We start from the raw sequence: 15,095 nt of genomic DNA on the forward strand, positions 1-15,095 counted from the left end.
GTTGACTATTTTAAATGTCTGTTTCATTGGCAGAAGGCAGTTGTTGAGCTAAAAGTGTAGTTTGAATTAAAATTATCTTTTTGTTGGATTGGAAGCTGTGGGTGGTCTAAATTATGTTAGGAGAATATGGTATGCCAGAATGCACAAAGACTTTGAACCAAAAAAGACCAGATTCACACCCAGATCTACCTATACTCACTATGTGGATCAGTGCAAACGACTGAACCTAGCCATCCACAGTTCCTTCGCTTGTAAAACAGACAAGGTCGGGATGGAAATTCGAGTTAATGTTGTACACGTCAAATCTAGACTTCAACACCTAGTAGTCACTGTGTCATTTAGGGTGAGTTATTTGACATCTCTGAGTTTAACTGCAGTTTTCTCATCTCTAAAGGCAAGAGAAAATACAAGTTCCTACTCCATAGCACAGGCCTTGGACAGAGCAAGTTTTCAATGTTGTTTGTTGCGGTAGTCATTAGTGGTCTTCGTTAATATTTTCATGAGTTCCCAAGTTCTTTTTCTTCCCCTCCCCATCTGTAGATGGTTTAAAAAGAAGTCCTCTTAGCTGTTGCTGGGTCCTTGGCCATAATTTAGAGGAAGGAAAAGCATAGATGATATCAGCAAGTTACTCAAATTATAAAGTAAGATGGTGGTGATAATGCAGCTAAAATGAAGACTATATGCATGTGCACCCAGCACAGTGCCCTTCCTCATGGATGCTCAACACATTTTCTTTGCCATTAGAGAGAAATGCTGGTCACAAAAGAAGTCATAAGAATAGTAATTCCATAAACTAGCACTTCAAAGTGCTTTGGCCACCTTGAATCTTTTGTTTATATAGTGGAATATAAAATATTAGAAAATATAAAGTGTTTTCCATATTCATTATCTTAAGTAATCCTGTTTGTAAACGCAAAGATATTGCTATCCCAATTGTATAGTTAAGAAAACTATAACTTAAAGGTGTCAGATAATTTCTCCAAGGCTTCACTGCTGAAGAGAGTTAAAATGCTCCCGTAATATTGTGGTGGTGGTTGTCTTTAAGGCAAAGACTACATGCCTATCAAATACCTCTCAATAACAGGTCGGAGAACCACAGAGTACAAACATTAAGGAACCCAGTTCCTACCAAAATACTATAGAGGCCATGGGGAAATAAGTAAAATTACAAACGAAATAAAAAACTAAATCTACATTTATTTTGCATCTCAATAGTTGGCATTTTATAAAATATTTTTAAATTCTTAACATAATTTAGATCTCTTAGTATTTTTTTCTTTTTGAGCAAAACAACAATCTTAAGCAACCCATTACCTCACTTCCTTTTGTTTATTAAAGTAGCTAAGGGCTGTTTGGGCTGCACAGAGCAAAACCTGAAATACAAGGTGAATTTGGCTCTGGAGGACTGTGGGCAAGCAGATGGAAGAAAGCTTCTTGGCCTCTGAGCTCTAGGAATCCCTGTGCCTAGAATAAAAGGAAGGAATGGAAGTCTGGACATAGACATTAATGTTAAACCTTGGAGGTGAGGAAGTTCGGTTACATCATTGAAGAAAGACTGAGACTTAATGTCTGGCTTAATTCCCTTTTCCTGAGAAGGGAAGGAGGGTGGTAATTTCTACCACCGTGATGATTCGTTTTTTAAAAAAGATTTTTCTTCTCCAGTTGCAGAAAAATTTCTTACTTTTCAATCATAGAAAACACTCTTGTGTTAGTACCATAAAGTTAATTTATAAGACTCCTGTTGGGAGGCCGGGACGAGTTTATGTTAGTCTTTCAGTGTTATGTTGAGAGACTTGCATTATCTACAAGAGACCTCATGTAGTCTCTAATATAATAGAATCTGGGAAACGTAGGGCTCTTCTTTATTGGAATTTTTGCTCTACTTTATCGGAGATGAGTATCTGCTACATTCCAAACTCTGACGCAGATGTAGTCATCCAGTTTTAGATGATTATAACAAGAGCTGTTACAAACATTTGTATATAGGTTTTTGTGTGAACATAAATTTTAATTTCTTAAGAGTAAAGACCAAGAGGTGAGACTGCTAGGTCCTAAAATAAGTATATTTTAAATTTTGTAAGAAACTTCATTAAAAGAAACTTTTCCATGTGACTATACCATTTTGCATCCCCACCAGCAAACTCTAAGAGTTTTAGTTCCTCCTTATCTTTGCCAGTACGGTACTAAGTATTTTTGATTTTAGCCGATTTAGTAGGGAGATAGTGGTATCTCATTACAATTTTAATTCGCATTTTCTAATGACTAATGATGTTAAATATCTTTTTGTGTGCTTACTTGCCATGTGTATCTTGTCCTCTTTAGTGGAATGCCTGTTTCAGTCTTTTGCCTGTTTATTAATTGGATTTGTTTTCTTACTGTTGAGTTTTAGAGGTCTTTATGCATTCTGGATACAAGTCATTTGTCAGATATGTAATTTGCACATATTTTCTTCCAGTCCATAGCTTGTCTTCATTCTCCTAAGAGGCAAAAGTTTTAATTTTTATAAAGTCCAGTTCTTCAGTTTTTTCTTTTATGAGTCATGTTTTTCACATCCTATCTAAAACTCTTTATACCTAATTTTAGGTAACAAGTATTTTCTCCTGTTTTCTTCTTAGAAGTTTTATATTTTACATTTAGATGTCTGGTCCATTATGAGTTAAGTTTAGAATATGAGGTTTAGATTGAGATTTATTTTTTTCCCTATCCAATTCTTTCAATGCCATTTGTTTAAAAGACGATTCTTTCTCCATTGAATTACTTTTGCATATTTGTCAAAAATCAATCGGTCATATTTGTATGGAGAAATCATTTAGTCTTTCACCATTAAGTATAATGTTAGTAGTAGTAGTAGGTATTTCTATAGATGCCCTTTTTGGGTTAAAGAAGTGCCCATCTATCCCTAGAGTGCTGAGAATTTTTATTTTAAATAGGTGTTAGAGTTCACCATATGCTTTTTCTGTGTCAATTGATATTATGTGATTTTTTTTCTTCTTTAGGCTGTTAATATGATGGAATTGGCTAAGGACTAGGGAATGAGAGACTGTAGAAAAGAAAAAAAGAGGAATGGGGGATTTCCCTCTTCACTCTGAACATTTAGAAACCACTTTCTGTCTTTGAGCCAGATTCTGTCAATGCAAACGTCTGCCCCTGGATTTCAGGCTACATTGAGTTCAGTCTGAGAGACAATGGAGGGAAAAATGGTACACTCACTGCTGTTTGGTGATATTTCAAATTCTCCAGCTACCATTTATTTTTCAGAGTTCTTGAATTGCTCCATTTATTATGTTCAGGTTTAATAGCTTCGTTCAGTGGGAGAGACAAGGTGGAGTGTACACACTCTCTCTCACTTGGGAATAATCTTTCTTTTTCTTCTTAACAGTCTATATTACTATATTAACTTGCTGAATTATGTAACCTTTAAATTTGAAGAACTAAGGCTAATTTGAGGTCACAGGATGAATTTAACTATGGTAATACTTAAATGACATTTTTTGGTTTATAAGCAATAATTGTAAATGAGAAGTGCATAAACCTAAATTATAAGAACATTCTAAACTGATTTATTTCCTAAGAATTCATCTCTTTCACTATTTTTTTTATTATCATGTGTTTTAAAACACTTTCAAATTCAAATCAAATTTAAATGTGGCACCACACTGCCCAGTCATCTAAGTAAGATGACTGTGTACCTAGCAAGGAGTGTGGGTGGAGGCCTAGTAACGGAGATGGAGGAGATGCTGGCCTGGGGATGGTTTTAAGTGGGTGAAGCTGTGGAAATGTCTGAGGCTACGGAGAGAACTACCCACAGTGTCCAAGAGGTGGAGGAGGAAGGCCTCTGCAGGCATGTGCAGGCAGCCAACTGCCAAGAGAAAGTGAGCTGCAGTAACATTGAGTCACTGTAGGAAGAAGTATTGAGGATGAGGATGGAGCTGTGCTATCAATGTGTTGTGTGATGACCTTGGAGAACTATTTCAGTTAACTAGTAAGGAAATAGAAGAAGAAGGAAAACAGAAAGAATAATAGGATATTATTTTTATATACATTTTAACTATTTCATTTTAAAATCCTAGACCATGAGGACAATGTTAATATAATAGATCTTTATTACCCATAACACCTCACATAATAAACATCCAGTTAAGATTTTTGCACATCTCCATGGCATCTTGTTACCAGCAGTCTGCACACTTAGCTCCGGGTTTGGACTAGCAGAGATTATTGGGGGAAGCTCGAGAAATGGGGAGGAGAAATGCCCTGTTGAAGAGCTGTTGTCCTTTGCTTTTGAACTATGAAAGAGACTAATTTGTTTTTTATTTCGTTTACTCTTTATAGCCACTTACTTCCAAAACCAAATTTGAGGCAGCTAAAGGGTGGCTAAAACAAAAAATAAAAGAATGTCTTTAGAATTGTCTTTGCTCAGACAACAGCTTTTTTTTTTTTTTTTTTAATTAATGATATCTTGAGACATCTAAGGGGGATATCTTGTTAATGCGCTTTAATTTTTGGTGTTTGTTGGATGGATAGTATAATCTGTCCTCCAAGCTGCCCAGTTCTCTATTTGTCTTAATAACTTTAATTTGTTTTTCTTTATTCCACGATACTGTTTTAGGGGCAAGTAAGAAATACTCCACACAATGTTTATTTCAAATGAGAAATCACTGATTCTTAAGTTTGCAATGTTTGTATTTTTTTCCTTTTTCCAGGATCAGAATTCAGGCCATAAATGAAATTGGAGCTGGACCATTTAGTCAGTTGCTTAAAGCAAAAACTCGGCCGTTACCACCCTTGCCTCCTAGGCTTGAATGTGCTGCAGCTGGGCCTCAGAGTCTGAAGCTGAAATGGGGAGACAGTAACGCCAAGACACATGCTGCTGATGACATGGTGTACACTCTACAGCTGGAGGACAGAAACAAGAGGTGAGGTCGGGGTGGGGGTGCGTGGGAAAATTGTATGGCTTTGGCTTAGGCTTTAGGATAAAACGCTACTTGTTTATTCGTCCTCTAAAACGCTTTTGCTTTGTTGAAAGATTTCTTGCATTTTTATACCCAAAGTTATACCTTCTATTCTCCCTTTGGAATAACTAAACAAATATTCTGAAGATCCTGATTTCCTTGCATGTGATAATATATGTGTTTGTTTTTTTCTTTCATAAAACCAGATAATGGAGGGAAATTATCTAAAAAGAAAATTGTCAAATTCAAGTCTACGTGATGTAATACCATTATATTAGTCACGAGTGCAGAAGGAAATAAGACTCAGAGATGTTATCTCTTTAAATATTCAGTCACCATCAGGACAAACATGTTTACCAATCTGAAATAGCTGTGGTGACATACAGATGGGGATAGTACTCTGTAACTATGGGCAATGCAATATCAAATTAACCAGCGCAAATAGGTGATTCTTCATAAGACTCCATGCCCAGGAAACACTCTTGGCCACAGAAATCAAATCCAGCCTTTCGTATAGTATTTATTTAACGTAACTTCATTTCCTCTGAAAATGGCCAGTCATGAGATAGGCAACTGAACTGTATTTAAAAATAATTCAAATGTAGAGTAAAAGTTAATGATGACAGAATGTTCTGTTACCAAAAGGCCAAATCAGAGAATCAGATGAAGGAGGTGGGATCACTATAAAACCAAGACAGCCCGTTGGAATGGACACATGCTACTACGTCCTTATGGCATACCTACTGAAGCACAAAACCAGTGTTAGTGTAGAAGTATTTCTGTTTTCCCATTTATGCACTGTAATATCGTGTTCCTTTACACGGGGAACTGGGTTTAGGTGCACAGAAAGCCCCGTCCAATCTCCGCTTCAGACTTTAGAGTATTTTGATTCATCTCAGTGCTTTGGAGTCCTGCTGTGTGGACAGTACTGTTTGAGGTGGGCCTGAAGTGGCTCAAGAAAAAAAACAAGGCCCTACCTCCGGGAGCATAATATCAATCCATGAATTATCATAGGACATTTGTGTCATTGAAAAAAAGAGTCCTGGGAGTATGGAGGAGGCAGACATAGGGGAAAACCAGTCTGGGAGTTTGAAGAAAATAAAGACCATTTGGTTGCAAAGATCAGGCATGGCTTTTTGAAACAAGTGACATTGAACTTGACTTTGAAGGACCTGTCAAACCCAGTAGTTTGACTACAGAAGAACAAAAATGTGATTGCCCTACTGGAAACTAGTCCTGGTATGGAAAGCACAGGTAGGTTCATTAGAAGTTAATGCATACTCACTCATTGACAATATCGTTCATCTGTCAAGGCACATCTTTGTGCCTTTGGATACATTTTCATAGCCTCATTATTTTACTGGCATGGGACTCCTCTGGGCTGGCAAGAATAGAAATTCTGGACTAACAAATCAAGAAAATGTTTAAAGCTAGTATTGGGGAAAATTTGTAAACAAGCCTTTATGGTTTTTTCTTGGGCTTTTGGCCTCCATTGGTGTTAGAGCCTTCCTTGAAGAATGCCTTCTAAATGTACTGTTTTAGAAAAATTGAAGCCCAGACACAAAGTTGGTGGCAAAATTGAAGTCAGAGATGTTGCCTCCTGACTCCCTGTACAGTTGCCTCAACTGTTAACCCACAAGAATGTGGGGAGAGTGACAGCTCTGCACCAAACCAGCCGTCCCCATCGTGCTGCAGTGCTGCCCTGTGTGGGATATCTGCCTGAGATGCCCCAGAAGGAGAACTGTACTGATGCTCAGCACAAAAGCTCCATGAGCACTGGTCCAAATGAATGTGTTGTCATGAGACAGAAAATAGTGCAGAATCTGGTAATCAATACATGTTCCTTCCTCAAAAAAAAAAAAAAAAAAGCACTCAAAACTGGCCTTGTTAATCATATAAATGACATGCCTAAATTTAAATGGCAACTTAAGAAAAACTTACTATTAGGAACAGTATTTTTCTTAATTTTCTGAGCTATAGTCCAAATTTATCTTTTTTAAATTAGATTTGTCAGTGCTCTTAGAAAGTTATTAAAGCGATGGCGAAATAGAGCATAATAAATTCTCATTCTATTTGTGGAATAATTTTCCTGAGTTTAATAAGATGAAACTTGGCCTAATTTGAGTTTGAAAATGACCTTCCTTAGTGTCTTGAAACTGAACTTTTGTAGTGAATGGCCTCTTGAATCCAAGCATTTAACTTTGGACTTGACTTATGAGGATCGGGAAGAAATCATTTCAGTTGGATCCAGAATAATATTTATTATTAGCATAGTCTTTGTCAGTTCTATCCCTTGGAGGTCCTTTAGGACTTGGTTTGTTCAGTTGAAGGGGACAGTGTCTTCAGAGTGGCACCTGTCTTTTTCATTGAACTTATTTTGCTAGAATGGATTCTAGTCGTGAGTTTTGGAACAAGTGCACATATTCTTTAGCATATGCATTGATTTCAATAACTACTGACAAGTTCTTATTATGGATGTGGCAAAAAAGAACCAGATGTAGATTTAATTGTGATTTTTAATCAACCCTACTCATCATTCACTGTGGGCATTTGAAAGTAGAGCTGCTGATGTCTGAGTTGTACAGCTGTCCGTAGTCAGCTATGCAAGTAATCTGAGTCTTAAAACATTTTGCAACAGAAGCACAATGAAAACTAATAACTCCATGCTTGGTAATTGTCAGATTAAAAAGTTGAGTCGATTTTGACTGCTAAACTATTGGTCTTTTTCTTCATCCATAAAATAGAGTTTGGACTAGAAGATGAACTCTTGAGATCCTTACCACCTTTTTCACCTTAAAGCAACGATGTTGTATGTAGATCATTTGTAAGCTAAATCCTTTACAAAGAAAAGTCTCTTATAAATGATTATGGCTTGTTATCTCCTTTTTCATATTTTAGCTTCTGCTTTTAACAAGTAAAAATAGTAAAAAAGTTACTAACTTTACTTAAGAGTCCAGAATGCCTTAGGTTTTATATCTGTGATGTATTGGTTTGTTATGTTTCTTTATATACCTCTCAATCAAAAAAGCTGAAATGACCCAGAGATTTTAAGTATAATGTTTGGCCAAAAATATTTCAAATTTTATAAAAATAACTTCTATTTATTAAGCACCTACAGAGTATCGGACATTGAGAGCTTTTGTCTACATTACTTAGTTCTTGAATAAAAAGTGAAGTATTTCCTATGATGATAGGATTTCTGCCAAAGCCTTCCACCATCTAGATGAAAAAAATATATTGCTTTTGGTAAATTGACTTGATTTTAACTTATGATTATTAGGAGTTTTATACATGCAAAGAAAGAAACTATGCTTAAGTACTGGATAGACAAAGATGACCAAGGTAAATTCCTGCCCTTCAGGAGCTCACGTGGTGTGGGGGATAAGTAGAAGAGACAGATACATTCAAGCAAATCTGGATGGAGGAAGGCTTTCTCAGATTGACAATATCACAGAGTGTTGTGGGAGGAAAGAAGAATGGTATCTATTGTGAGCTGGTTGGGTTGGGTTTGGTTGAGTTGGGTTGTCTTAAAGGATCCTAATCTTACAATCTCATGCAAAAGAGCTTTAGGATGGAGTCTAGTGGTAAGGACTCAGGACTGGACGGAAATCAAGGATCCAGTCTCCAAAGCACAGAAATGGGCCCTACATCTTTCTCCAAGTAAATGATGCCTCTTTCTATTCTGGTACTTTTGCAAATGTCTCTTCTTAAGTTTGGAGCTGTTGCATGTCAATAGCAAGGATCCCAAAAGGGCATCTTTCCTAAATCCCTGCCTCAAACTAAATCAACCTAGAATTCATCTGGAGCACCTGGACTTGCTATGGTGAACACTTTCCCCCTTGAACCGGACATTTGTTTCCATGTATTCAAGCTTTTGACCCACGGATTCCTAGTCTAAGGTCACTGGCTACATATTAATGTGACAGCTTCAAAGCCCTACTTTATATTTACAGGACTAAGTTTATCCCTAGCAATTAGATTATGATCTCTCAATCATAAATTTTTTCTTAAATTACTATGATGTGCTAGGTCTTATGAGGTATGTGGCCTGCCTATAAGGAGCTTATCTTTCTGAGAAAACAAATTAATCTGAAACAATGAGTAGATAGCAGAAGAGAATATTTAACTTCAACAGAAAAACTAAAATTATATTAGTTTGGCCATAGAGTAATTACCAGTATTATTCTTAGCAGATCTAATACAGATCTGAATGTCTTTGGTTCCTGTGTATGCAAAAATATACATATACCCAAAGTAAACATTTTCATAATGCTGCTTTAACCTAATACAGGGTTTACAATAACAAAGTCAGCTCATGCATTTTAAGATTGTAACGCCTTACTGATGATTTTGAAGATGCATTTGTCTGTGTTATTGAAATGAAATGTCATGCTGCCCTAACAGAATTTGAGTTGTTACTGAACCTCATCCTGACCCGCATGGGTCCATGTTCCCGATAATTGTACACAGCACTGAGGCAAGAGGAACTAAAGTTCCAGGAATACATTTGTGGTTAATCTGTTGTTCAGGTTTAGTCAGACAGCCAGTGTATTTTAAAATAAGGCTCCAGCAAAATGAGGACGGGGAAGAGGGCTCTCATAGAGTGGATAATTTACCACTTGCTCTCCATTTAACTCGGCATTTGTGCCATGACACTTTTCCTTTCAACTGGCAAAATTGGAGGTGCTTTGTAATATGTACAATATGACTGCCCATTTGCTGTTAGAGAGGGACAGAAAACAATCTGCATAAGTAAGCCCTGAAAAAATACACACAAGGCGACTTATAAAGGTGGCCAGGGTGTATAAGCACTGTGGGGTGAGTGAATTTCCTTAATGTATGCCTAGTGCAGAACAAACTCCTGCTTATATTTCCCAGAGCATATTGCTGAATTAAATAGCTCAGGGCCACAAGAGACCCTCAGGATTAACTTCCTTTGCGTCTCTGAAATAGTCCCCGATTCACATGATCACCCTTGTTAGATGGCATTTTGATATTGCCTTTAGTCACTAGAAGGCAATTGTTGTTCTTGACCAGAGTGTCAAATCTTTTATAATCCCAGATCTCTTAGTGAGTTTCTAGATGACGAGACACATGTCCCTGCTTTAGTTTCTCCCTCTACTAAATGGAGCTATTGATGCCCATCTCCAATCCCTGATAAATGGAAAAAAGCATTTCTGTTTCTTAGAAAAAAGAGCATAAAAATTCAGCCTGCAAATAAAAATAAAGACTATTGCCAGCTTAGTTGATTTCAGGATAAGATGTTTAGACACAAAGGCAAGAGGTGGTAAATGAACTTTTTGAGATCTTATTGGACCAGAAGTAGAATTCAGATTACATTTTTTTCTTTTATTTGAAAATGGAATTGGGATAGCATTTTCCTCACCATTTTTCCTAAATCAGGTAAGATTGAGGCAAAGCCACTAAAAAAGAAGTAGGCAAACAGAAAGAGTGGGATTGGAAGACTGGGAAGAGTATCCTTAAAAATGAGATTCACCGTGCATATTTGAAAGCAGAGTAGAAGAATGGGAAGCTTCGAGGTTCTTGGGTAGTGTTTAGAGATTCTAGTCATCTCTTTTTAATATATCAATAATTTAAGTACAGTTTGAACGAAAAAAAATTGAAAGTAGGAATTTTATTCTACCTAAAGAATTCCATCAGTAGCTATAGTGACATTTTATTTCTTAGAAAAAGAGCATAACCACAAAGTATGACAGACTCATCACTCGCAAGCCAAAAGGTCCAAATGCAGCAGGGGACAGGAAATTAACTCTTTTTCTCATTGGTCTTTTGGAAATCACTCTTGGTACCTGTGTGCCCAGTCTGCAAACAGGGACTCTCATTAACGTCAAAACCAGTTTAGGAAATGTACGCTCCCTGCCTCAGGTGTCCCCACATGATGCCATCTGCTTCTGCATAGACATGACAGGACTTGGTGTTCTTCGTGAAGTGAGGGCACGTACTATTCATACCCGTTTTGAACATCCTCCATTCCTAAATATTACTAATGTAGGAAATTTACACACACCATGAAGTTCAGGAAAACTAAAAAAATAAAGGCAATGACATGTCGTCATTAAGGAATATAGTTGTACTGACCTTACTAACAGCTGTTGATTTGTGATATTGTGAAACATGTTTTGAAATGTGCCATTTGCAGCCTTTAGTAGAATACAGGCCGTTTTAGGTCAGTAGATTGGATTGTTTTGAGGAGTTGATATTAATGGGCTGCTGTTAGTCTGTAATGGCGACAGGATTATGGTATAGCACAAAAAACTTAGCATTATCTCTTATTCTACTGCAAATTTAAGTTGTAAGCGATCCAGAACATCTTTTGAATCTATCTTTTGAAACAAAACTGTTTTAAAGAAATACATTTTAAACATCTTTATTTTTTTTCTCTAAAATGATTTACAATAAACGTTTAAAGATGTAACATGTCTAAATTTCTTCCTTCAGTTGTACTCTAGTGCAAAAAAGTCATCTTTCAAAATGTTAAAGCCTAAAATACGGAGGTTAAAAGTATAGCCACCCCCTAGATTTCTTGAAAATGTCAAGAATCTTTTGTTTTGCCTTCTTAGTGTATATTTAATAAGGAATTATAGGATTTACTTGGTCCTTTTATTGGGATCTCAGAAAAATTTCTGCCAGATGAACAAGACAGTATTATCCCAACTGTCTTAAAACTCAGCCTGGGGAGTTATCAGCTCATTCAAGTTCACAGTAAAGGTAACAGACTCCTCATTGTGGCCAAGGTCTTTATACCCACCCCATGGAGTACTCTGACAGGCAAGCGGAATGAACAGAATCATTTTGTATTTACAGATATATAGAACTTTTTTTTTTTTTAAATCGCTGATAAATTACCAGCATTAAAACCCATGTGTACTTGTTACCATCAAAGTGTTTAGTTTCAAGAAGACGTTACAGTCAACAATGAAGCAAGTCAGAAGCAGAACCATAAAAGAATTCATTTACACTGTAAACTTACAGTGACCCAACCAACCTTCTGCCTTGTTTATATTTTTCTTCCAAGTAAATATTTTTTGTGTGCAATAGCATTTATCTCCATTTTTCCTTTCCCTAAGTAAAAATCCCTAAATTTCCATTAATGGACTGCACTTACGGAGGACCCAGTGCTCTCATCTCCATCTGTTTTCAGCAGCAGTTCTTGGCCTGGGTTCCCTGGGACAGGGAGGATGGTATTCACATGCACAGCTTTCTTTCCAGCTCAGGAAAGCCTAAGCTGGAAAGTTAGGATGCATTCTGAGGACATCCTTCAGGCTGCTGCAGCCTTGACAAACAGGGTAAATCATTCATAATCTTTGGTGCTCTCTTATTAATGACAAGTACTAGGCATCTCGTAATGGGTTCTTCCTGCATTATCCCATTTGATCACAACAGCCTCCTAAGAGGTAGGCATTATGATCATACCCATTTACAGAGGAGGGAACAACTTACCTGGCTCTGGAGCCAAGATCACCATTCAGTTGAACCTGAACTCAAACTTAAGTCTGCTGACTGAAAGATTGTTATTACCCACTGTACTTTGAGTCCTTGTGTCAATGGGGGTTGGGGGCAGCACAACAGTGGAGCCCCACAGGTGTTACCACACCTGTCCTCTTTGTCTTCACCGGAACCCTGGGTTGTCGGCCGATGCCTCCAAAGCTTACATGGCCATGGATAATAGGAGTGAAGATGGAGTGGAAGACCCCTCAGAGGCACTGCCAGTGTGGGTCCAGGGTGACCTTTAAAGAGTTGTGATACCACAGGAAGTCCCTGCGGCTACATATGCCTTAGCCTGAACTGATAGTAAAATTACTCAGTGACTTTATCGAGCATATTCTGCATTCCAGGAACCATGCCACCTGTTACACATATATTTCATTAGCACAGGAGCAGTAATGTAATAAAAATAACAGACTGAACATTTTGTTTTCACTCCTTGGTCACCAAATTAGATTAACTCATTTCGGGAGGGAGCTATATGTCTACCACAGGCCATAAGAGACGTTGCAGAACATCACAAATTCAGATGGACCCATTCCTGCTAGGATGTAGACCTGGTAATGGCCCTAGTGACCTGGAGAGAGGCCTGTGTGGCAGGAGTTGAGAGCCACAGCGGTCCTCAGGGTACGTTAGCCTCACCTGAATCCTGAGAAGTGATCTGTGGCACCCATGGGACAGAGTCTAGAGCCACTAGGTACCATGTATTGAACTCTTACTATGTGTTGAGCTCAGTTCTGGGCTTTTTACCCACATTTTCGGATTTGACTCTTGAAACAACCCATGAGGTGGATACTGTCCCTGTTTGCTTAACAGGAGTGAATGTTTTGACAATAAGGGTCAGAGCTGAGATTTGTGTCCAGTCTTCTTGGGTCCAATTCCCTCTGCTTCCCTTGAGGGGAGAAGGGAAAGGTGGTCTAGTCTTTACCAGGCAGCACAGACGAGGGAGAGTGGCCTAGGGGAAAGCACATCTCTTCCCCACTCCCACCCTCAGAAATCAAGGGATTGAGGTCTCTTGAACGAGAGGTTGTTCTTTTGTACTGTCTTTTGCGAGTCAGGCACCCCAGCTGTCCTATGTCCTCTTCATTCCCAGTTGATTTATTCTTGTTCCGGGATCTCCCTTCCCCCAGGCTTAGACGACACACACCAAGGTAGTAGGGATCAGGGCCTTCAAGACAACAGACTCCTGTCAGCGTCTGGGTGTGACTCAGGTCCCAGGGCCTGTGGTGCATGAACATGTGGGGTCTAAGCACTGACCCTGGGTATGCTAAATATAAGAGGGAGGGAGAGGTGTCAGAAAAGCCGGAGGGCTGCTCTCCTCTTCATGGCAAAGCCATGCTCTAAGCTCAGAGTGCTTGGTTGCATTTGAAATACAGAATCTTCAATCATGTGCCTTAGGACCTGTAGCACGTTTAATTCTATCACCAAAGGCCTCTGGCTTATTAATGAATTTTAAAACAGAGTTGGTCTTTAAAAACAAACAGATTTGGAGAGAAATATTAAGTTGGTCTTTGTAAAACAAATATTTGATGAATATTTTTAATCTCTCTCCCAGTGGTTCTAGCCACAGGGTGTGCTAACCTTCAGAGCCTCCTAGAGAGGCCACTGTGCAACTGGTATAAATCACTGGCTGTGAGAAAGAAGATTCTTTCTTCTCCTGCCTCTTGGAATGATGGAAAATAATTACAGAATTGGAGTAAAAGAGGGAATGTATTCTTTTTTATGTCGGCTTGCCTGCTTTTTATTTTGTTTTGATTGGTCTTTATTGTTTGAAACAGAAGTTTCTGTCAGCATGTACAAAAAGGAATTCAGGATCAAGGACATTTATTTGAGGCCTGCTCTGCATAGGGACTTTTACATGAGCTATCAAATTGAATTCTACCAGGCCGGCGAGGGAGGTGCGCTTGCCCAGCTGTCACCGACAGGTCCCAGTGCAAGAGAGTAAACAGTCTTAAACAGCCTCGCTGATGGAACCCCCAAGCTGGTGGCTGAGGCTTGGGCTCTAGGGCAGCCTCTCTCACGATGCAGCTGACTTTCCGCCCGGGAGAAAAGTCAGTGATGAGGATGGTGTCTCAGAAAGGAGAATGGAGTTTCTTCTTTAAAATCCTGTCTTCTCAGCATTGTAAAGTAATTATAAGTAACACATACTGAGTGATTATTATATATCAGGACTATTCTAAGCACTTTTCTTTCATTAACCTATTTAAACCTCACAACATCTCTATGAGGTAGGTTCTGTCATTATCCTTATTGCACAGAGGAGAAAACTGAGGTCTGAAGAGGCTAAATAAGTTGCTGGTATCTCATGGTCTGCAGTGCCAGTTACAGAACCCTCATTTGCAGAGAGCGCATCAAGAACCCAGACAGATGTAGAAGAAACACACAACCAGTGTTACCCCTTACGGTTTTTCAAAATTAAAACCCTTAAAATTAGACTCAATGCCAAACTGGCTGCTGTCCTATGAAGATTATATTTTCAGAAACCTAAAATTGAGAGGTAAGAGCATATAAAAGATTTTGTTCCCTAATTTATAAACTGATTCATATGTAGAGTTTAACTAGAGTCTATGTACTTGTGCATTTAATAAATTTCTTTGTTAAAACAGTAATATAACATAAAATTAGAAATAACTGTGA

At 38.2% G+C, this 15,095-nt stretch overlaps 1 protein-coding gene across 1 annotated transcript in view; it reads left to right on the forward strand.

The window, feature by feature from the left end:
* Positions 1-15,095, forward strand: part of FNDC3B (fibronectin type III domain containing 3B) — a 304,172-nt gene that overhangs the window by 268,650 nt on the left and 20,427 nt on the right. Inside the window, exon 22 of the mRNA XM_011380910.2 lies at positions 4,704-4,916. Within this exon, the coding sequence (XP_011379212.1) occupies positions 4,704-4,916 (213 nt within the window). The remainder of the gene's footprint in view (positions 1-4,703; positions 4,917-15,095) is intronic.

The sequence above is a fragment of the Pteropus vampyrus genome, unplaced genomic scaffold (assembly GCF_000151845.1).
Source record: "Pteropus vampyrus isolate Shadow unplaced genomic scaffold, Pvam_2.0 Scaffold12, whole genome shotgun sequence".
Lineage (NCBI taxonomy): Eukaryota > Metazoa > Chordata > Mammalia > Chiroptera > Pteropodidae > Pteropus > Pteropus vampyrus.